General features: G+C 53.8%; 1 protein-coding gene across 1 annotated transcript in view; it reads right to left on the bottom strand.

Annotated features, from left to right (window-relative positions):
• CILP (cartilage intermediate layer protein) overlaps positions 1-10,294 on the bottom strand; it is a 115,405-nt gene extending 105,111 nt beyond the window's left edge. The window contains exons 1-9 of the mRNA XM_088536259.1: positions 10,211-10,294; positions 9,891-9,992; positions 8,632-8,715; positions 7,608-7,661; positions 5,991-6,176; positions 4,980-5,315; positions 4,771-4,879; positions 4,289-4,446; positions 1,341-3,684 (exon numbers count right to left, since the gene is read on the bottom strand). Coding sequence (XP_088392385.1) covers positions 1,343-3,684; positions 4,289-4,446; positions 4,771-4,879; positions 4,980-5,315; positions 5,991-6,176; positions 7,608-7,661; positions 8,632-8,715; positions 9,891-9,992; positions 10,211-10,277 — 3,438 coding nt within the window. The 5' untranslated portion in view covers positions 10,278-10,294 and the 3' untranslated portion in view covers positions 1,341-1,342. The remainder of the gene's footprint in view (positions 1-1,340; positions 3,685-4,288; positions 4,447-4,770; positions 4,880-4,979; positions 5,316-5,990; positions 6,177-7,607; positions 7,662-8,631; positions 8,716-9,890; positions 9,993-10,210) is intronic.
• Positions 10,295-20,599: the final 10,305 nt, after the last annotated feature.

The following is a 20,599-nucleotide window of genomic DNA, read 5'->3' as shown; positions in this document are numbered from 1 at the left end:
GTTAAAGGCTCCTGAAAGGTCCCCCTGCCTCAGTGAGCTACAGATGGGGCTCGCAATAGATGTAAAACATCTCCCTACACTTGAGAAGCAGTTGTGGGACAGAGAAAATGAACCTGAGCATGAGTCTGAATTCCAAATGGAGCTTTCATCCACTTGCACTGGATCTGGGTGATCTGCAGTGAAAACCCCTGCGCTGGAGGCTTCCTGGTTTGCCTGCACCCCGGTGCATGGCTAGTGGTCGGTTTGGGTGTAAAGCATGGAATATTTCTCAGCTGGTACTTGGTTCGTCTTTAGGTGTGGATGAGGGAACTCATGAGGGTTTGATAAGCAACCAGGCCAATGAGAATGGCTAGTGACTTGTAGCAGTAGCTCTTGGACCCCTTCTGTGGCCATCAAAGTCTTGAAATCAGAGTAGCTTCTTGCCCAAGAGCCCTGCTCACTGCTGCTAAATACAGAGGGAAACTGCCCTCCTCCCTGTCCCTCAACTTGGTCCTGCTCTGGATCCCCTGCACCAGCCACCCCCCAGACCGCCGTACCCAGGACCGGCCTTATGTTGAAATAGCTGTGATCCCTTTGTGAAAGGGATTGTGAAATTCAGCACATTCTTCTTCACTCCTCTCTGGGTGGTTTGTTTACTTGGACACATCAAACACAAAAGGAATACGCCATTGTCAAAGTAACAAAATTATTATTTTTTTATTAATCTGCCCTATTCTAGAGCATGGGTTTTCTTCTCAAAGACTCAAGGAGCAAGAGCAAGCTGCAATCTTATCCATGCGGAACCTAGAAATGCACGTGGTTTCTTCGCACTATCAAACGTGAGTTTTTTAGAAATGCAGCTGCCAGTACTTTAGCTCGAATACAGTCACTCTAAAACAAGCTAGAAATAAATAAAATACTTACATTTCAAGTAAAAAACTGCAGTTGAATTCAGTATGAGGAAATCAGTTTATTCCTTTTCAAGTTACCAACTACTGTACAGGTACTTGGGCTGGCAAAGTCTGCAGATGCAGAACGGGAGAATGTTTTATGTACATGATTTAATTCAGTTAGGTATTTAGTTTTCCCTTTAGGCTAATGTGTGAAGCTGCTTAGTGTCAGGCAGAAAGAAGATTTTTATGGACTTGTTTACTAAGATAGGAACCCACTACAACTACTGACCCCCCAATTTTTACCTTCTGTGCATCCTTCCTGGTGCAATGCAAAATAAAAAAATGCACACCTTAATTATATCTCAGAAGTATGACACCTACCTGCGCTGAGACAGACTATTTGCAGGTAGATATTCCTTTCAGAGCATATTTAATGAAATGGGAGTGACTTTCCCGAGGCTGCCATAGCTCTAGTAGGCCGGAGAGCGCTGAGCTCTCATGGGGCTCCTGCCTTGGGTCATTCTGCGGCTTCCCTGCGGCCTTCGAAACGCGGCGCTTTCCCTCGGCAGGTCCAGGAGCGACTGCTGGCCCGAGTTCCTCTGCGACTGGAACGCGCTTTGCTCCGCCGCGCTCCTTTCCGAGCAGGTGAAAGTCAACGCGACACCAATGTCGCTCTTCATAGTTCGGGAAGTGCCATCGGACGTGCCATCAAAACACCTGCCCAGGGCGATTTCCTTGGCGATCCTCGGGTCCTGGTCGGTCACGGTGTAGATGCCGTAGTTATGCCCGAGCGGGTCAAGAGGAGCCAGCATCGTATATTCGCTGGAGTCGTTGTTGGTGGCCATGGGGAGGTGGTTCACCAGGTACTCGTGGAGCATGCTGTTGACGCTGTCCCGGCGGCAGCTGCCTTGCGGGACGACCTTGACGAGCGTGCGGTCCACGCGGTCCTGGTCGTAGAGCATGCCGCTGCACTTGAACTCCAGGCAGGCCGCCGACACGCTGGGCTGCCCGGGGGCACGAATGCTGCGGACGTCTCGGATGCCGTAGAGCTTGCCGATGGTACGGGGGTGAGTGCCGCCCATGTTGCGAGATCTTACGTTCACCTCTTGGGGTCCGTTTATCTTTACTTTAATGTAGCAGGCCCTAAATTCCATGGGCTTGGGCCACCACGCCAGGTAGTCATCGGTCCAGCTCATAAGGTCGTCTTCATTGAAGGGAACGGTATTGTAGTCATACATGTCTCCCTCTACCCTATAAAATCTGAAATGAGCAGCACTGTATGGAGCTTCCTCGCATTCGCTTAGGTTTTCGTATGCGTAAATAGGGCCGTTGTTCTCTTCTGGGGAGTTGGGGTTTGGCTTGGCCATGCTGATACTGAAAGCAGTTTTCTTGGTGTTCGAGTCCTCATGGTCTGTCCTCCTGTAATTGAGCTTGTTGAGATATGGCTGTGGGACCCCAACAACGTTAGGGTTGAGTTTAGGAGCAGAGGCTACAGCTTCCAGTTCTTCACCCCCCATGCTTGCCAAGATATAAGCTGCGTAGGCCTCCGGGTTTTGCTCGTCGCAGAAGGCTGGCACGCAAGCACCATTGGGACCGGTGACCGCACTGTCGAAACGACCCCATGCTCTAGGGTTGGAGGAGAAGCCTGGCTCTGGCTCTGTGTTTATAACAGAAATCACTACCCCTTGGATCTGCTCACTCGGCAGAAACCTCTCGCTTCGATAGGCTCGGACTTTGACATAGCACCGTCTGCTCTCTGGGACATCCAGGTTAAAAAGCCGCCTTTCTTTGATCTCCATGTTCCCAACCAAGAATGTTCTTTCCTCTCTCTTGTGCCGTCGGCTTTTTTCAAGGCTGAAGTCCCCTTCTTCCTCCCATAATCCCGTCTCTGGATTCAGTGACCAAAGCTTCATCTCTTCCAGGTGCTCTGGCATCTTGACCTGCGCAGTGTCCAAATGAACCTTCACCTCTTCTGCGTTAAGAGACTCGGTGCCCAGTTCGTCAGTGAAATCCACTGAGAACATGCCATATGTACGGAGTGGGAATACATCTCCTTCGTCATCTACGAAGTTCAGGTCACTTTGTGTCACATCAGCCGTAGAGATGTTTCTTGGGTCCAGAAATGTCACACTGGCTTTCACTTTACCCGTGTAGACTTCTCCGTTCTTCCTGTAGAACGCATAGGGAGGGATTTCTAATTCAGCAATCGGATCATCATCTTCCATTTCTCCCAGCGAAATCACGTTGGTTTCGGAGGATTCCAGGGTGACCGGGGCTTTCTTTCTTAGTAACTTGATTTCATGAAACACCGCCCCTCCCTTTTCATTGAATGGCAAGACTTTGGTCGTATTCACAAACTTCTGCAGTCGGTCAACGAAAGTTAGAACCAATCTCTCTGTATCCGCGGGGACGTGGACGGAGAAAGTTCCCTTGTAGCCGGTCATACTCACTCTTTTGTTGCCCATGTAGATGTGGCCAAACCTCAGCGGCTCGCCGTTGTCTGCCGCTATGGCTCTGCCTCGTACCGTTTTCTTGGTCTCTGTGCATTTTTTACAACCGCATTCTACAGCCACTTTGGTTGGGAGCGTGTATCCGTTGCACGAGATCTGTCTCGTTTCCATTTTGGAGACGCCGCAGCAGTAAGCGGTGTTGTCTTTGCACCGCAGGCCCTTGTCCAGCTTCCCAGCGCAGATCTTTGCCGGGCATTTGCCCACGTCGTAGTAAAATGAGTTAGTCGCGTTTTGGAAACAGTCATGTGGAAGGCGGATGAGATGGCTTTGGGGCTGGGGATCGCAGGCTGCCTCGTGTCTTCCTGTTAAAGAGGATTTGTTAATCAACAGCATGAAGTCATTGTATGGCCCTTGGTATGTGGGATAAAACCCTCAGAGCTAAACACTGCTTCCAGTAACAGTGAGGTTTGCATGGCAGTAAAACAGATGTTTTGCAAGGTTTTTGGTTAACTGAATTCATCTGGCCTTCATTTCACTAAAGCAGGTGCTTAGTTTTAAAGTAAAGTACCCAGTTAAGAAAATCCTATTTGGCAAAGTGTGCTAGCTCCTGCTTACCTGCCACTGCCATCAAACACGGCCTTAGTTTGATATTGCACGTGCTACTTTTTGGCTATAGACAGACATAAACATATTCCAGGATTTAAAAACACCGAAATATTCATTTGTAAGGCAGCAAGTGTAGAGAGAAATCACTGTGCCCAACAGGTTGTGTTTGGCGGGTCCTCTGGAATGCGGAGCTCCAGTTTTCAGGGAGCGTCTGGCTGATAAATCACTGTTATCTAGGAACCAGCAAGTAAGATAAACCCTGACTGTTCTTCCCGTGACTTTCCTTCCCTGAATGTAGCAGAATTTCCATGCGTTGGTTTCTGTACCCTGCCACCTCGCAGCTGCACGGTTCTTTCTTACCTATCACAGAAAGTTTGGCAGATTGGGATTTTGCTGAACCCCCATCGCTACTGGCCTTGCAGAAATACTCTCCCGACTGGCCTCTGTTCAAGTTCTTCAAAACCAGGTTGTTTTTATACTTGTATAAGGAGGGATCCAGCAGCGAGCCGTTGTGATACCTGCCAGGAACGGGTGGACAGTTAATGGGACGCACTGACCAAAAGCCTAGAGCAAAGCTATGTCCTCATCTTGTTTCATGCTGCTGGAGAGATGTGCATGGGATACCAGACCTCTTTCCCACTTATATATACACTTTTCCACTAAGTCTCTATGCAGATTTTGTTACTATATACATGAGAAATGCCAGCTGGAGGCATCTCCCCTCGTTTGCACCAATGGATTCTCCATCTATTAAGGCCACTGCTTAATGGTTATGGTGTTTATGTTAACTTTATGAGGATGGTAAGGAAATCAAAATCAAACCTGTGGGAGAGCCCCCTTACCAGAGGTAGCGGTCGGGCTCGGGGGTGCCCACAGCGTTGCAGCAGAGCGACACGCTCTGTCCCACCCGTCTCGCTTTGTCCTCGGGGCTCTTCAGGATGTACGGTTTGCCTGCAAGAGGAGGCAAAAAGCACCTCATAGTTCTAAAATCAAGCTTTATTTCTGCTACCTGGGTGAAGGTGCCCGCTCCATCCCCTCTGCCTGCGGTTACCCGATCTATCCAGCCGCACTTGGATGTCCAGGTTCCTCTTGTTGCTCTCCGGCACGGTGACGGTGGCGGTGACATATTTGGCTTTCTTTATCTTCAGGGAGTTCTTGCCGTCGGGGCAGACCCCGGGGATCCTGAAGGCGCCCGCGCTGTTGGCCGTGGTCACCAGCTTGAGCTTCGTGGCCTGCAGGTAGACGCGCGCGTCGGCGGCGGGCGAGCCGTCCTCGAGGGAGACCTTGCCGTGCAGGGTGACGTCCTCGCACATGCAGGCGTCGCAGTCGGCGTTGACGCGGCCCATGGCGCACGTGAGGTTGCAGGCTGCAGGAGGGGCGCCCGGCTCTGCTTTTAATTCAAACGCAATAAGGCAGAGAGCGCATAGGGAATGACTCACATCCAGAGCGGGTTTTTTTTACTGATTATCCACAGCTGTGTGTTGGAAACACACAGTCTCAAAGCTCACCATTAGTGGAAAGTAGCCACGTGGATACAACTGCCTATAGGCACCGTTATTTACCTTCCCCAAAGGCCTGAACTGCATGGAAACCAGCAAAGCCACAAATCCACATGGCCAAAGCTTCATTATTTTCTGTTGCAAATCCATGTCCAAATGACACAACATTTGTTTATCTTAAAAGCTTTCTTCGCTATCAATTTTATAATATCCTAGGTTGGGCAGGAAAAAGGTTAAGCATCAAATAAACATTATCTGGCAGGTCTAGCAAGCAGCTGCCCAAATGGTGACTCTAAAGCATTTTCCTAGGAGTGGTGCTACTGGATTGATCTCTGCTGGGAGCCCACGTACTTCCCACTTGGCTCAGATCATTGCTTTTACAGTTGCAAAGCATCTCTATATAGCAACTACCTGCTTTTTCTTTTTTTTAATGCTGGAAATAAGCCATAGAAATGAAAGAAATCGGTGAAAACCTGAAACAGCTTTCCTGATGTCAAGAAGAAACAAACAAACAAACAAAATATATATAGTATATTAAAATATAATGAGGGTTATGGGAGCACCTGAGCACACGTGCCCGACGCAGAGGCGTCCCTCCTCGGTGACCTCGTTGCAGTGGACGCCCCAGAGGCGCTCGGCCAGGCAGGACCGCGTGCGCTTCTGCACGCCCGTCTGCCCGCACTTCCCCGAGCACTCGCTCCATTTCGACCACGGGGACAGAAACTTCTTCGAATCCTGCAGCAGGGGACCTTGAACAACAGCAGGGCTGAGTCAGGGGTGTGCGCTACGCACATGATGGCCTTTCATACCCTAAAACAGTGTCTCTATAGCAGAGACTAAGCAGTTGGATATTGTATACCGCATAGATTATGCAAAGCATGCTTGAGGATCTCAGAAGTAAAGCATGAGAAGGGGTCTGAATACTTCTAGCTTTAATCCCTGTAGGATACTGAATTCAGAACGATGAGTATAACTTGAAGGGAGCAAAGTGCATGCATCTCCTGCTTAGTTTTGGCTGACTTTGGTTTAAAAAAACCCAGCATTTCAAGGGACAGCTGATTTGTAAAGCACAAAGAGGATTTAATGCAAGTTTTGCATGCGGTCAGATGTTCAAAGGAATTTCAGTAAAAACTTGCTGTATGGTTTTAATTTAAATTGCTTGGATGGAAGAGATGCGCTCACTGTTTGGAATTATTTTTAAATGGCAGTGTTCCAAGAATGCTTACAAGGACGCACTTATGACTAAAAATGCTAAAAAGGAGGTATCTTGGAAACATGCTTGTGGCATCCTTCCCTCACACCTCCTCTTCCACCTGATCTGTAACAAACCAAGTCGAGTTATTTACTGGCAAGGAAGACAGGCACGTGCTTCTAAGCTGCTTTATGGATGACACTTGAAATTGAGACCCTGCGTTGTGAGAGCAGGTACTCAGACAGGGTTTGGTGGCTGGAAAAGACGAGCTGAGTGGCAGCAGCTGCAGCGTCTGGCTTGGAGAGGAGAGTTTGGCTCATTTGGGTCATTTTTGGTCTGTTGGCTCCAATTCAGTGCCCTGCGGGGCAAATCTGCAGACCTCACTTGACCCCAATGTGTGGTGAGGAGGACAAGGAGGAGGAGGAGGAGAGGCGCTAATAAACACCTGCCTCTTCTTTGCCCTTTAGGGTACTAAAGGTACTACAGATTAAGGTGTGATCTTGGTGAGCTCCATCCTACCCCTGCTCGGTTAGTTTGGGACCAAACCCGTGCAAAGCTTTTGGCTCTCCTCGGGTGCTTCCTTGCTACTTCTTTACACGGGTTAAACTTTTTGGAGGAGGCCCATCACTCAGGCATCTGCACCCAAAGCAATGGATCCCTGTGCTGCGAGGCTGCAAGTGCACCTGTAGTATAAAAAATGCCTTAAAACTGAGGCTTTAATCTGCAGAACCGGCAATGCTGAAGAAAGGATGGAGGAAAGCGGCGTTACAAGGGCCAGGGAGCTCGAGGACAGCAAGCGAAGCCGAGGGGAGCAGCAAGGTGGGAAGAGCGCGCGGAGCCGCGACACGTCATGGAATCATGGAATCACAGGATGCTCAAGGTTGGAAGGGACCTCTAGAGATCGTCCAGTCCAACCCCCTGCACACGCAGGGTCACCTAGAGCACATGGCACAGGACTGTGTCCAAGTGGGTTTGGAAGACCTCGTACCGCGCCTGGCGTAGCTCAGCGTCCCCTCGCCGCCGCGGGCGCCGCTCCTCGTACCTGCGGGCACAACAGGGCACGGCGTCACGTCGCTCCGTATCCCGTTCCCCCCGGTGCGCCGCCAGGCCTGGCTCCCACCCCTGCGGGTCTCTTGCATGCCCTCCCCTAGGAAGGCCTACGTTTGGTTAGAAAATGTGCTTTTTTGAGTGTTTGCAATCCCTCCTGCTGCTGGGGTGGTCGGTGCAAACCCCTAGGGCTGCATCCTGTGCTCGCTGGTCTGCAGCTCCCAGGTTTTATTCCATCCTCGGGAGACCCAAGTCATTCTTGTTTTGCAAGCTCCAGCTGCAACATGTCAGACAGATTTATGCCATCCATTCTGACTGGAAAACACAGCTTTCCCGATTGTTTTCCTATAACAAAATCCCCTTACTGGGTGCCAATGTCCCTATTTGTGCACTCCCGCCAGCTGCTGAGCAGTGCCGGCGCCAGCGACACCGTGAAAACAAGACGTGAGGCTGGGAAAAGTCCAGTAATCCCTTGACCAGATCGTCATTGTTCATCCCTTCCGGTGCCCAGTGGAATTTAAATCCTCGCCAGCGATGCCAAGCGCCGGGCAACAGCATTGGAGGCGCCGGGGCATCTCCCGAGGATTAGGGAGCAGCTCGGCAGAGCCGTCGCTGCGGGATGCGGCTGCCCCAGGGACTTGCATTCCCGGGAAAGCCGCTGTGTGCGGGGTAGGAACGGGAAGGCTCGCGTGCCCAGGGCGGGTGCGCGGCGGCGTTCCCGCGGGAAGGGGGCTGCGGCCACGCGCTTGACCTTCAGTGTTCCCGGAGAGAAGCCAAGAGCGTGTGTCAGCGGTAGCCAAAATCCTACAGGAGGTAGGGGATGATTAACGCTTGTTCCATTGCCTAAGTGTCCCCTCTAGTCAAGTACATTGGTTCAGTAATAAATTAATGCTGGAAAAAAATAACGCAAAAAGCGGATAAACACCCGTTGTCTCCACTGTTGCTAGTGGTGGGGAAGGACTTACTTTCTAGGCTGAGCATTACCAGGGGGCTGTAGGTTTTCTGTGCTATCTGGATCCTGCTCAGGGCTTGTTTTAGGATCCTTTGACCTAGAGGGAAAACGGACAGAACTGACGGTCAGGAAGATGAGCGATTACAGAGTCCCAGGGCCGGGTTTCCTCGGGATCGTGCGGCTGGAAGCTGCAGATCCTGGGAAGGGCAAGAGCCAGAGCTGAGCCCTTTCCCCAGGAAGAGATCTGGAGTGACCAGGTTGCAAGGCAGCTTTTCCAGTGGGGGAAAACACAGCAATTCCTTATGGATAGGAGCTCAAGGCCTGTCCGACCTCGCTGCCTTCAACCTGAGCAAGTTTCAAGCTTCCACCCTGGCATCGTCTCCCATCCAACAGCGATCGGGGAACAGCAACATGTCCCACTCCGGGACACGGTGCATGGGAGATGCCTGGTGCATCGGACAAGGGTTGCCCAAAGGCATCGCTGAGGCTCAGGTGGGAATTCGTCAATTAATGGCTGGGAAGAGCTGATTTTGCCTGCTCCGTGCAGGAGGCCGGGGACGCGGTGGCCGCCCGCGCGCAGCACCGGGGCTGGCAGCCGCAGCTTGTTTGCTCGTCGCTGGCCGGGGGCCTGGCCATTTAATGGGAATCTTGGCGCCAGCGCGAGGTCCCCCACCCGCCTCCGTGCCTGCTGTCCATATGGACTGTGAAACTCTGGAAATTCAAGATAGCCCGAGCCGTGAGCAGGGCAGAGGGCCAGAGCGCAGCCGCAGGGGAGCGGGGGCAGCCAGGGCTTCCATCCCGGCCCTTTTCCAGCGCACTGAGCTCGTGTCCTTTCCACGATGCCTTTCTTAGGGCTCTTCCCCTCTCCTGGCTCAGGCCAGTTGTAGTTTAGCCTCTGTTAAGTTTCCTGTCGCATGGAGCAGGTGCCTGAGTGCCAGCGGTCACGGCTTGGCTTCTGTTTCACAACCAGCAACTTTCACGCGATTCCCTCACTATTTGAGCTCAAATTTCCATTTTGCATTCCATTTTCCAAACTTGCAAGGTTTGCATGCATAAACCTGGAGGCTGCAGGTTTGCATGGCCATGGAGGGATGGGACAACCTGCTGCACATGAGCAAGGAAAGACCTGGCCTCCATTCCCACCCTGACACAGGTTTGCTGAGGGACACTGTGGCCTCACTGCTCACCAGCAGCCAGAAACCTAATCCCAGGGCATCCCCCATCACTTAATTAATTTCCCTGCTCTGAAGCAGCGGCCGTGGGGATACTAACGTGCGGCTCTGCTAGGCGAGGAGCGCTCGGGAGACGTCACCAGGAGGGCCCATCGCGCCGGGCTCGCCGGCGCTCGGCTGGAAGTCAGCGACTCGTGTCCGCCTGGATGGGCGCAAACAAGGGCAGGTTGGGCTCGGAGCCGGCGCCGAGGGGGTGGCCACGAGCCAGCCCCGCTCGGGGAGCCGTTTGGCCGGGATAGCGCCGGCTTCCCGCCGGGAGCGCGGCCGGACGCATGCCTGCACGTCGGCATGCCTGCCAGCCGGAGAGGCCGGCACGCGGGGCGAGCGGCGCGGCAAAAACACGCGTGATTTAACCTGCACCTGAAACAGCCGCGGCTCCCAGGAGGAGGAGGAGGAGGAGGAGCGGCCACCCTCTTGCCGTGAGCATCCTCGTCGCGGCGGCACCCAGCGATCCGCAAGTATCCACCTTCGTCCCACGCCTTCTCCAGACCTGTGGAGACAAGGGTGGTTATTCCCAGGCGCTGGAGGTCTGTGCTGGATTATCACAGGACAGAGGCTGGTTTTGCCTGGGGTTTGGCTGCTCAGGGGACACGCTGTCCGCAGTGACACCAGGGAGCTCTCAGCTCTACCTACACCCGCTAAGGCCGTGTCTGAGAGCAGCCCCGTGCGCGGCCGATCCTAAATCGCTTCTGCAGAGCGTGGTTAATCATGAAGCCCTAAGGGGCCGTTTGGAGACTGAACACTTCTGCAGCGACGCACTCTGAGCCCACGTGTGCCTCCCAAAACATTGTTCTTCCCTCCAGGAACGGCCTAGGGTTGGTGCTGACGAGTGCTACAGGCGGGACCAGCACCTGGCTCTGCGCCTGGCACTAAGTGTGTGCTGGGACCTGGTCCCGCTTGGCACGAGGGGCTCTGGGCAGCCCTCTCTGCTCTCTCTGCATGCAAGTGGGGCCGAATGCAGCAATTTCTACTCCATCCGCCAGAGTACAGGGAGCCGGAGGTTCGTGAGCACCTCCAAAAGTGCAAAATCCCCTGTTCAAGCCAAGCTGTGGCTGCCAATTTCAGAAAGAATCAAGGTTTTTTCCTTTTTCTCACGTACAGAAGAGGGAACAAGGCTTTCCAGCTCTGCTACACCATGCATCACTCTAGTAAGTCACTTAACCCCACGGTTACAGGTATTTGGGTGTTCCCTTCCACAGAGGCACCCGATCTGGGATCTGGGGTGCAAGCAGCCAAGATGCCACCAGCTGGAGCTACGAGCGCTGAGCTTTACCCCAGATTTAATGAACCCATGGGAAATGCTGCCTCTCTGTGCCTCAGTTTACCCATGGGACGAGGCCAGCAAGAACCAACTCACAGCAAAAATAACTCCTGGTTCATAAACAGCATTAACCAAACACGCTGAAAATTGGGAGTGTGGGGAATGTGAAATTCAGTGCCAGCTTCCCGATGACCCAAAACAGCATGAGCCACAAATGAAGGGAGTTTGCCAGCTTGCACCGGCGGTGCAAAATGCAAGCCAGGCAACAACAAGGAAGAAAATGGGTTAAGACCCAAATCTGGGTTAAGAGACGGTTTCCCGCTTGGAGGCTATTTTTGGAGAGGTGTTTTTGCAGCCTTGCACACGGGGAGAAGCAGGATGCCTGGAGCCCGACGGGTTAAGTGTCCATGCACGGAGGATCAGCGAGCGGAGACGGTGCCGCTCCGTGCGGGAGTGAAGGGGGAACGGCCGGGCAAGGGGGGCCGAGCACTCCGGGCTTGCAAGCACCGCTTGCAAGGGCAGCCACACGGTTCCACTCGTGTTTTCCTGCTTCTATCAGGGATCTCGGAGCCACCGCACGCCTGGAGCCGCTGCTCGCTCACCCCCGCACCTTCCCATTAAAGCACCACCCGCGATCACAGACCAGCAAAGTTACATAATCCTCAACTTCAGCGGAAACACGACTTTTAGCAGAGTTGCCATTTTTTTTCCCCCTTTTCCTTTTTTGTGCTCTTACCTATATAACCCGTATCAAAGCAGCTGAGGGAAATCCCATCCTCAGCGCAAAGCCGGAGCCGAGCCGCGACGCGGGGAGGCGAAGCAGGGCTGGGACGAGGGGGCTGAGCCCTGCGCTGCCGCCGAGCCGGGCGCCGCACGAGCCAGCCCCGCCGCCGCCGTCGCTCTTATATAGCCCGGCGTGCGGCTCGGGAGCTGGCGCGGGGCCACGGGCCGCGCGGACGGACCAGCCGCGGCGCCGGGCGATCGCCCTCCCCGCGCGCGCGGCCAGCGCCGACCCGCTGCCCAAGCAGAGCTGCCGCTGGGGACCGAGCACCGCGCGGGGACTCCCGCGGGCTGGGGATGCTCCGAGCGCCCAGCTCGTCCCCGACGTGCAGGGGTTGCACGCAACTTGGGGCAACGGGTTTTAGTGGGGCGTTAGCCCATGTTGGCTGCCTCCGGGTCATTCCTGCTGGTGCAATCGTGCTTTTTGCTCATGCTTGTGCCTGCATAGGAGCTGGTGGCTCCTGGAGATGCATTGTACTTGGGAACATGGATGCTATGCGAATGGGTGCTGTGGTTCCCGTTTGCATTCCCGCAGCAAGAGGAGGCATACCAGGTGTTTGGGAGAGCAAGGAGCACCGTGTGAGCAGAAGGTTGCCTCTCTGCAGGACGTGCCCATCTGTGCAAACCGAGACAGCACTGGCCTGCAAATGGAGCTGCAGTGAGGTGTCCCCACTGCCCCTTCCTCCCTGTGCAGCCCCATAGACCAGGATGTCCCTCAGAAGAAAATGTAGGCTGAGGAGGACCCCATCCATCCATCCATCCATCCATCCATCCATCCATCCATCCATTCATCCACGCATCCATGCATCCACGCATCCATCCATCTCGCTGTTGATGTGCTCCAGCATCCCCCGCAGGGCCGGGCCACCACTCTGAGGTGGCAGAAGTTCTTGTGGGGTCAGCAGCCCCCAGCCCTGGCCTTTGCCCTCAGCCCATCTCCAGATCGGGAGACATCCGGCCTTGGGTCTTCAAAACCACCTTGGCTGTTAAATCAGCTTCTTGTGGGAATACTCTGGGAAGAGGGATTTGGGGACACTCCCCCAGGCCCACTCCTGGGGTGGAGGATGCTGAGCTGCAGCCGTCGCTTTCAAATGGTGTTTTGCTCTCCTGGTAACTCCATGGATCGTGTGAGACTTTGGATGGGCCGGAGCTGCCCTGAGCTCTGAACCACCTGCAAACCCCTCAGCCATTGCACAAAACTCGCGGTGCAGCTGCTGGGAAACCTTGGAAAAGAGCCCAAAAAATGAACTACTGTAGTTTGTTTTTATTGCGCAATGGAGAATTTACAGGTTGCGGCTGGGAGCCGCTTCCCCCTGGAAGGATTTACTTAAGCTGCTGACCATGGTTCAACAGTGCCCAGCGCCGCATCCATCCCTGTCCAAACAGGAGGAAAAAACACTGTTGGGAATGGGGGACAACAGGAAAGCCTGAAAACCTGGAGCTGAGGAAGGGCTAAGTTTAGCTCCGTGGCTCCACAGGCTTTTCCTGGGCCAGCAGTGGGGAATAGGGGGGATATCAGCACCCCCAGTGCAGCCTGGCTCCTATAGTGGGGTAACACCTGCTAAACACCTGATCTTGTGGCGCTGGTGCCAAAGAGTTTTATCCTGGATTTTTTTTTTTTTTTTAGCATCCAGCTGTTTTCCAGGCGCTCGTAAATGCAGCTTGGTAAATGCAGCCGCAGCGCTGCGGGCTCCGCTCATTGCAAGTCAATTTGGGCTGTTTTCCCTCACATCCCCACTGAGCAGGCAGCATGGAGCGCATCCGCTTGGACCATTTTCCATCCGCAGCAAACGGCAGCGGTGGCTGCGTGCTGGGAGCATTGCCTGGCGCTGGAGCAGGAGCATCGCTGGTGGGATGTGCCCATCGGGGAGGCAGGAGGGGGACAGAGGCGACACGCGTCCCCAACGCGTGGTGCTGCTGGCATTAGGGACACTGATAGCGGTACCAGAAACATGAGCAGTGCCACAGTGGTGCCAAAGCACCACTAGCAAAGCTGGAGTTTAGCTGCAAATGGGGCCAGGCAGAAAAAGACCGCCCTGTGCTGACCACTTGTTGCTTTTGGGCAATTCCTCAGCGCCAAAGAAATCTTTGGATTATTACTCTTATTTACAAGCACTAGGTGTGGACTGAGCGTCTCTTTGGGCTGCGCACGTAGGCTGGCACCGCAGCAAGAGACCTCTTTGTGCCTCCTCTTCCTCCTTCTTTTGGAACAGATCGGGCTGGTTTGGATTCTCCAAGCTTTGGCTGTTTTTTTGCCCTGAGATTTGCAGAGTCTTGTGCAGGCTGCAAGAACTGCTTCACCATGAGCATTCTGGAGTAGTCTCATGTTGGTGATAAACAGGACAGACTCTTGATCTGAGCCCATCAAGCAACCTGGGTGCTCATTTGAGGGTCTGGAGCTGTCCGAAACCTCCTGTGGGGGGATATCTTGGTGTTAGAGATGGGCAGAGCTAAAGGGATGGAGCTGCAATGGGGGCACAAAGGGGACAAGGTTTGCTGGGACTGAAAAGTGATATTTTTATGGTTGACCACACCCGTGGCCTTGGGTCAACTCAAGTTGAATGTTCTTCCCTTGCACCCTCCAAAATGCCTACAAAACACAACGCTTTCCATGGTAAGAGAGCCACTGGGTAATAAAATCAGGGGAGATGTTTTTGCTGGTTGCCCTTCTTCATCGGTGTCACTGAAATCTCAAGATTTTGCGGTGTGTTTATGGCTCGGCTTCGGAAGTGAGGTCATCGTTCCCCAAAGCGCGAGGAAAAACAAGGTTCGGCTTGGCGGGCTGGTGTCGGAAACGCCAGGAGGCTCCAAGCTCTTCCGTGCTGAATCACACGAAAATTTATGTCGTGTTTGTCGCCAAAGCGATGCAGAGCTGAGCCTGGGCTGGTGCAGCCAGGCCACTTGGCCAATTTCCAGGGGGTAAAGCCACTCGAGTCTTGCTTGAACCCTCAGAGAGCCCATGCCATGGGGCTGTTCCCTCCCCATTGGGTTATTGGGGCAATGAGAGTTGTAGCACGTGCCCAGCCTCAGCGAGGCCACAAGCAGCTTCAAAAAAGTTAAACTCTACTAAGCCAATTTCACCCTGATTCTACCCCTAAATCCAACCCCAACCCAACCTCAAGCCCCATGCCAACCCCAACCCCACGTCCAACTCCAGCGCTACCCAGACTCAGTGCTAACACCAACACCAACCCCAAACCCAACACTAAAACTAACTCCAACCCTGACCCCGACCCCAACCCTAACCCAAATCCAATCTCAATGCTAAAACCAAATCCAACCCTAAGCCCAACCCCAACTCCATTCCTAATCCCCATCCTAATCCTAACTCCAACCCTAGTCCCAACCCTAACCCTGTGAGATTTCCTCCAGGATGGTTATAGCTGTATCACCTCTCTTGATAGTGTCTGTGTGAGTTGTAAGCCTTGATGGATTTCTTTAAACCCAGTTCTGCTCAATTTAAAAATGTTTCCTTCCTCTCAGAGAGCTTCCCTGGCAGATGGAGACCTGTGGACATGGGCAGAGGGTCCAAGCGCCTGGTGTTGATGGGTGTCTGGATCGGGGCTTGTGTTTGCTCCAACGGCGTTGAAACCGCAGCTGAAGGAAACCGTTGGCAGTGCCTGGATGTTAACAGCTTGTAATTGGAAGGCAGTGTGGATTAGATTACAAACCAGGACCCGCTTGCAAAGGCTGTTTGAAGATAAGAAAACCAGGAGAGAAACTTGGCATCACGCTCACGTCGGCGGGATGAGTGCCGCCTTCCAGACCCTCCTCCCTGACAGACCAGAACTGACAAGGTGAAGGATCAGGACCAAATCCCCATGGCCAAACCGGCATGACGAGAGTGGGGATGGAAATATTGATGTCTGGGGGTTCGGTCAGTCCTGTGCTAGAGCTAGACACTGGCACAAGGGTGAAAAATGGGCAGGGGGACCTGAAATAACAGTCCTTCTGCTGCTTCTACAGCTCATTGCATCCAGCATTAGCTCGAGCTCCTCTTGTCGAGTCACCCAAGCTGGGATCCTTTCCTAAAACCATTTTTCAAGAAAAAATCCTCCTCAAACCTCACCCCAGGGACTCTATTCCTAGCGTTCCTGAGCCCTGAGGGCTGCACAGAGGAAAGAGGATCCAAACAACCTGCTGGTGAAACCACCAGCGAGGATCTCCTGGTCTCTCACTTACGAAATTCTTGGTTCCTGCTGGGGATGTTTCCATTAGACTTTCAGCTTTGAACATCCTACCTCTCCCTGACCAAAATGGAAGAAAACAGCCCCTGAGTTTGGATGAGGTTCAGAGCTGTGTTTGGGAAGGAGCTTGTGGTCAAGCTGGTGGTAAGCACGGGTCTCTGAAAAGGCAACATCTGGATAATCCATAGTGCCCCGCTCAAGTAGATTTGCAGATGGTGCTCCTTGACAAAAATAAGAAGAACCCTGTGTCCTCTCCAGAAGTCTGAAGGAGGAGGTAGCAAGGATTTCAGCCGGTTTCCATCCGCTGTTAACTCCTTGGAGCACTCACCAAGATGTAAATACAGCTTTTAATGTAAGAAAAATCAAAACTGGGCCTGAATAAAGTCTGTGGATGAGTGGAACATGATCTGGGCTGCAGCAAGGGAAGGGGAGGCACTCCGGTGTCACCAGAGCAGGGTTTTCAGATTTGGGCTCACTGGTTTTATCCTCCCTGGACATCTTCAGCATCTGTTAGTTTTAATAGCATGTTACCTTTGTGATTCATTTTGCAGAAGGGAGGAGAGATGGCCAAGAATCCAAGACTTAGGCCCTTAAAGATGGTGTTGGAGCCATAATATCTTGGGGGCTTCGATTTTGGAAATGTGGGAGAGAGGAGGGTGTTTGATGTTTGGGTCGATGCAACGTGCAGGCCCAGCAGGCAAAGGGAGCCTGTCACTGTCACAGCCTGTGACAGCGGCAGGGTGGTGAGAAGCTCTTCCAGCAGTCACCAAAATGCTGGACTTGGTCAGATTCTGCAGTCTGAGTCTGCATCTGAGCTGCAAAACCTCTGTGGTAATTCCTCCAAATCTGTCACCTTCATCCCCTAGCTCTGAGTTGGCTGATTTGGGGTTTACATGGCCAAACCAGACATATGTGATTTTTGCTTCAAGAGAAAAGGCAACTTTTATTCCCTTTTTTTTTTTGGCTTGCAGAGGTTTGCTTTTCCCATGGCCTGGCCTCATTGTGCTGCAGCCCAACCTACTGCTGCAGTGCACAGGTCTGGCATTTTCCCTATATATTCCCCACATGTTTCCCTGGCTTTCCACAAGCGGATCCTGCCAGTCCCATGGGACGACTCTGGGGCAAAGCTGAGAATGGATGGAGGGAGTAAAAAATGGAGAGGATAAAAGGGAAAGGAGAGCGACTGGTACCCATATGAAACAAGGGCAACATTGTTCAATTCCATGCATTAGTCACAGGGAAAACATTGGGTTTCCTAATTTCTTCCAGCTCAGGAAAATTATCCACTTGGGGCTCTGGCAGTGCTGCAAGTGTCAGAGGAGGCAGCAGTGCCTGGTGTCCCGCGGGAGCTGGAGCAGCTCCGGGATGCCTGTCCGGACACAGCGGGGTCACTTTGTGGCCAGCAGAGATGCTCACGTGGCTGAGCTGGTGCCAGGGGGTTATCCCAGGGACACGTTTTACCCTCCGTGCTAAGCGAGGACATTTCTGGAGGGTGATGGGATGACCCAGATTAGCTGTGGGAGCCCTGGGATAGAAAACGGGTGCGAGCGGCGACACTCATTAACTTCCCTCTTGGCAGCCCCGACGGAGCGGCCAGGGCTGGCCGAGCATGGGAATGTCCCCGCGTCCCCGGGGTGGCACGTTGGCTTGTCCTGCTGCTGCCTGCTTCAGGGGACAGAGCGAGGGATAGAGCATCTGTTCGGATGGGGAAGCAGAGGTGGATGAAGCGACTGCTTTTTGGCACTGCTGTCCCAGCTGTGCCCATCACCTGTCCTTGGGGCATGGGCCATGCTCGGGGGCTGTGCTGGGCTCACAGCTGCCCCGTGTTTGGTGCATTAGTGCCTGGAAAGCACCTGGAGATCCTCATCCTCTGCAAGGATGTGGGATGGAGCTGGTGACTGTGGGACGGGGCAAAGCTGCAGGGCCAGGGTAGAGCCAAGAGCATGCAGGAGCATCCTTCCCGAAGCCAGCGTGTTTTCCCTATGGATGCATTGGGTCATTATAAGCAGAAGGAGCTCCTCCGCAGCAGCTCATCCCCTGGAAGGGCTTGAGGACTGCAAACTTCGTGCCTGGATGGCGAGCGTGGGGACGGAGGCCGCGCCGGGGCTGAGCTCACCGCTCGCCCGGGGAAATGACCTCATGGGCGCCGGTATTTGCTCGCAGGAACGCGCCGTGGCCCTGACTAGACTTTCTGTTCCGAGGCCAGCATGAGACAAAAATTTCCTTGGATGAGCTGCCCCTGAGGCAATCTGGGCCTGGAAAAGGGAAGGAAAAAAAAAAAATGAAAAAAGGCAAACTCCTCGCACAGTTAATCCATCACTTTGTATCCCTTCGGAGGCAGCCGACGGGAACAGACCACCCAAAACTGCAGCGGGGAAGGGAAAAGCTCAGTGTGGGGTTGTTTCTACTTGCTCTTCTCCCTCTGTCCTGCCCCTTTGGGGCGAGTTTAGAGCTCCCAAAACCAGTGGCTTTGCTGGGAGGTGAAAACGGCTGCTTTTCCCCCAGAACGAGGGTGAGTGCAGCACTCGAGCAGAAGCAGCAGCAGCTCCTGGCACAGGCATCCTCTGGCCATCGCTGGTCTCCAGCTCTACCAGTCCCCAGCTCCAATGTCCAGTGATATTGCTGGCACTTTCATTTAAGGTCATCACGGGACAAAACTGCCACCAGATCATCACCGTAGCCGCTTTATGGTTTCCATAGCCTCGTGACCCAAGCCCTGATTGCTAAACCAGGCTGGGAATAGCTGGAGCTCCAGCTGGAGCAGCCCTCATCCCTGCTGACCTTTGAGCAGATGAAAGGAGAGAGGGAGGGAAGAAAAGGCAGCCGGGGGGGGGGCACCATGCACACGCTGGAGAAAAATATTCCCTGCAAGAGGGGACCGCACCCTGCGGACGAGCCGTCGTGCAGCGCGCGGCCCGGCCGTCTCCGCGTGACGCGGTGCTGAAAACCTCCCCCGGGAGCGGGAGCGGAGGCGGCCGGGGGCCGGGAGCCAGCCCTGCGCTTCCCGAGGAGAATCCCGGCCCGTCTGGTGGCGTGCCGGCGGGAAGGGGAGGCCCTTTCCGGACACGGAGGCATCCAGCTGGGCGGGCGGGCAGACGGGGAATGCATTCCTGACTCGCTGTTTAATGGGGTTAGCGCAGGTGCAAAGAGCTTCACGGAAGGGAAAAAATGAAAAAAAGTTGAAAAAGAAAAATAAGACTTGTTTTCCGGGCTTTTCCGAGGCCCTCTGAGTGCTCGCTGCCTCTCAGGTTTTGCACAGCTGATGGAGGCTTTGCTCGTGCCTTATTATGTGGAAATAAATACAGAAAGAACCAAAAGGGACTGGAGGAAATGCAGGGGAAAGGAAGAGCTTTCCCAAATGGCAAAACGGCCTCAGTTTCTCTCCATGTTTAATCCCCTATTAGTGAGTTCCCGGGGCAGGCATGTCCCTGTGTCCACCTGGGCGCTCCGAGGACCCAGACACGTCGCTCGCCCGCGCGCTGGCTGCGCGTCCCGCGGTTGTCTGAGCAACGGAGCCTTGGTCCCCATCCCCAGCGATAATTAACTCATTTCCCCATATTTATAGAAAAGCAACGTGCTCTTGGCAGGTATCCCTGACGGGGCCGCGCTTGGCCCTAACCCCGGAGGCAACATCTTGGACGGCGGCCGTTCCTTGGATTTGTCATTGTCCCCGCTGCCTGCTCATTAAATCTTAAGGCGGGCGGTTCGTTAAGCGGTTGGGAGGAGGGTGCCGGCTCGGCGCGCCGGGGTTTGCTTGCAGCGCTCGGGCTGTGCGCTCCTGCGCGCCCCGGTGCAGAGGTGCTGCGGGTAGCGCTGCCAGCGCGAGCTCGAGGCTCGCTCCCTGCCTTTCCCTTGCCTCTTCCCTGCAGAAGAGCAGCGGGAGCTTCCCTGGCAGCGGGAGGAAAAGGAGCCTTCTCCCTCCATGCGTATTCCAGGTACGGTGGCATTGCATGGGGCTGGCGGTGCCCCCGTTCCTCCAAGCGAGGCAGCAATCGCTTTGCTCCTTTTGGCTGCGTTTTCTTTCTGTTGCCTGGTTTTTGGAGGACGTTGGGTGCAGCCGGGTGATGGTTCTCCAGGCTGGGGCACAGAGGGAAGCTCATGGAAATGCACAGGCATCGCTGTCCCAGCCAGGCTGTGGGAAGGAGGGACAGGTCTGATTGCATCTGCTCTTTTATTTCTGCAAAGCAGGGGGAATTCTACATTATATTTTGAGGGTGAAGGTGTTCAAAGCACCTTCAAAGACCTGGCAGTGGTTGGGAAGGCCAAGGGCTCAGAGAACTCATGCTGCAGAGAGTTCAAAATAATGTTACTGCTGCAAGCGATTGCTATTGCTATGGCAAGGTGCTAAGCGCCAGCCAGGTGGGACAGTGCAGGGACAAGGTGGCCTGGACAGTGGTCAGATCGCTGCCATGAATATTATGCAATATTATATATATATTTAATCATATTCCAGCCTTAAAAATAAAACAAAAAATAGGCTTTGCCTTTTTTTGCCTTTTTTTTAATGCTTTTGCACAGGGA

This window comes from Tinamus guttatus, unplaced genomic scaffold (assembly GCF_059628265.1).
Source record: "Tinamus guttatus ecotype Peru unplaced genomic scaffold, ASM5962826v1 Tinamus_guttatus_pri_ptg000004l, whole genome shotgun sequence".
Classification (NCBI taxonomy): Eukaryota; Metazoa; Chordata; class Aves; order Tinamiformes; family Tinamidae; genus Tinamus; species Tinamus guttatus.
The sequence above is the reverse complement of the archived record's forward strand: the minus strand, read 5'-3'. Positions and strand labels throughout refer to the sequence as shown.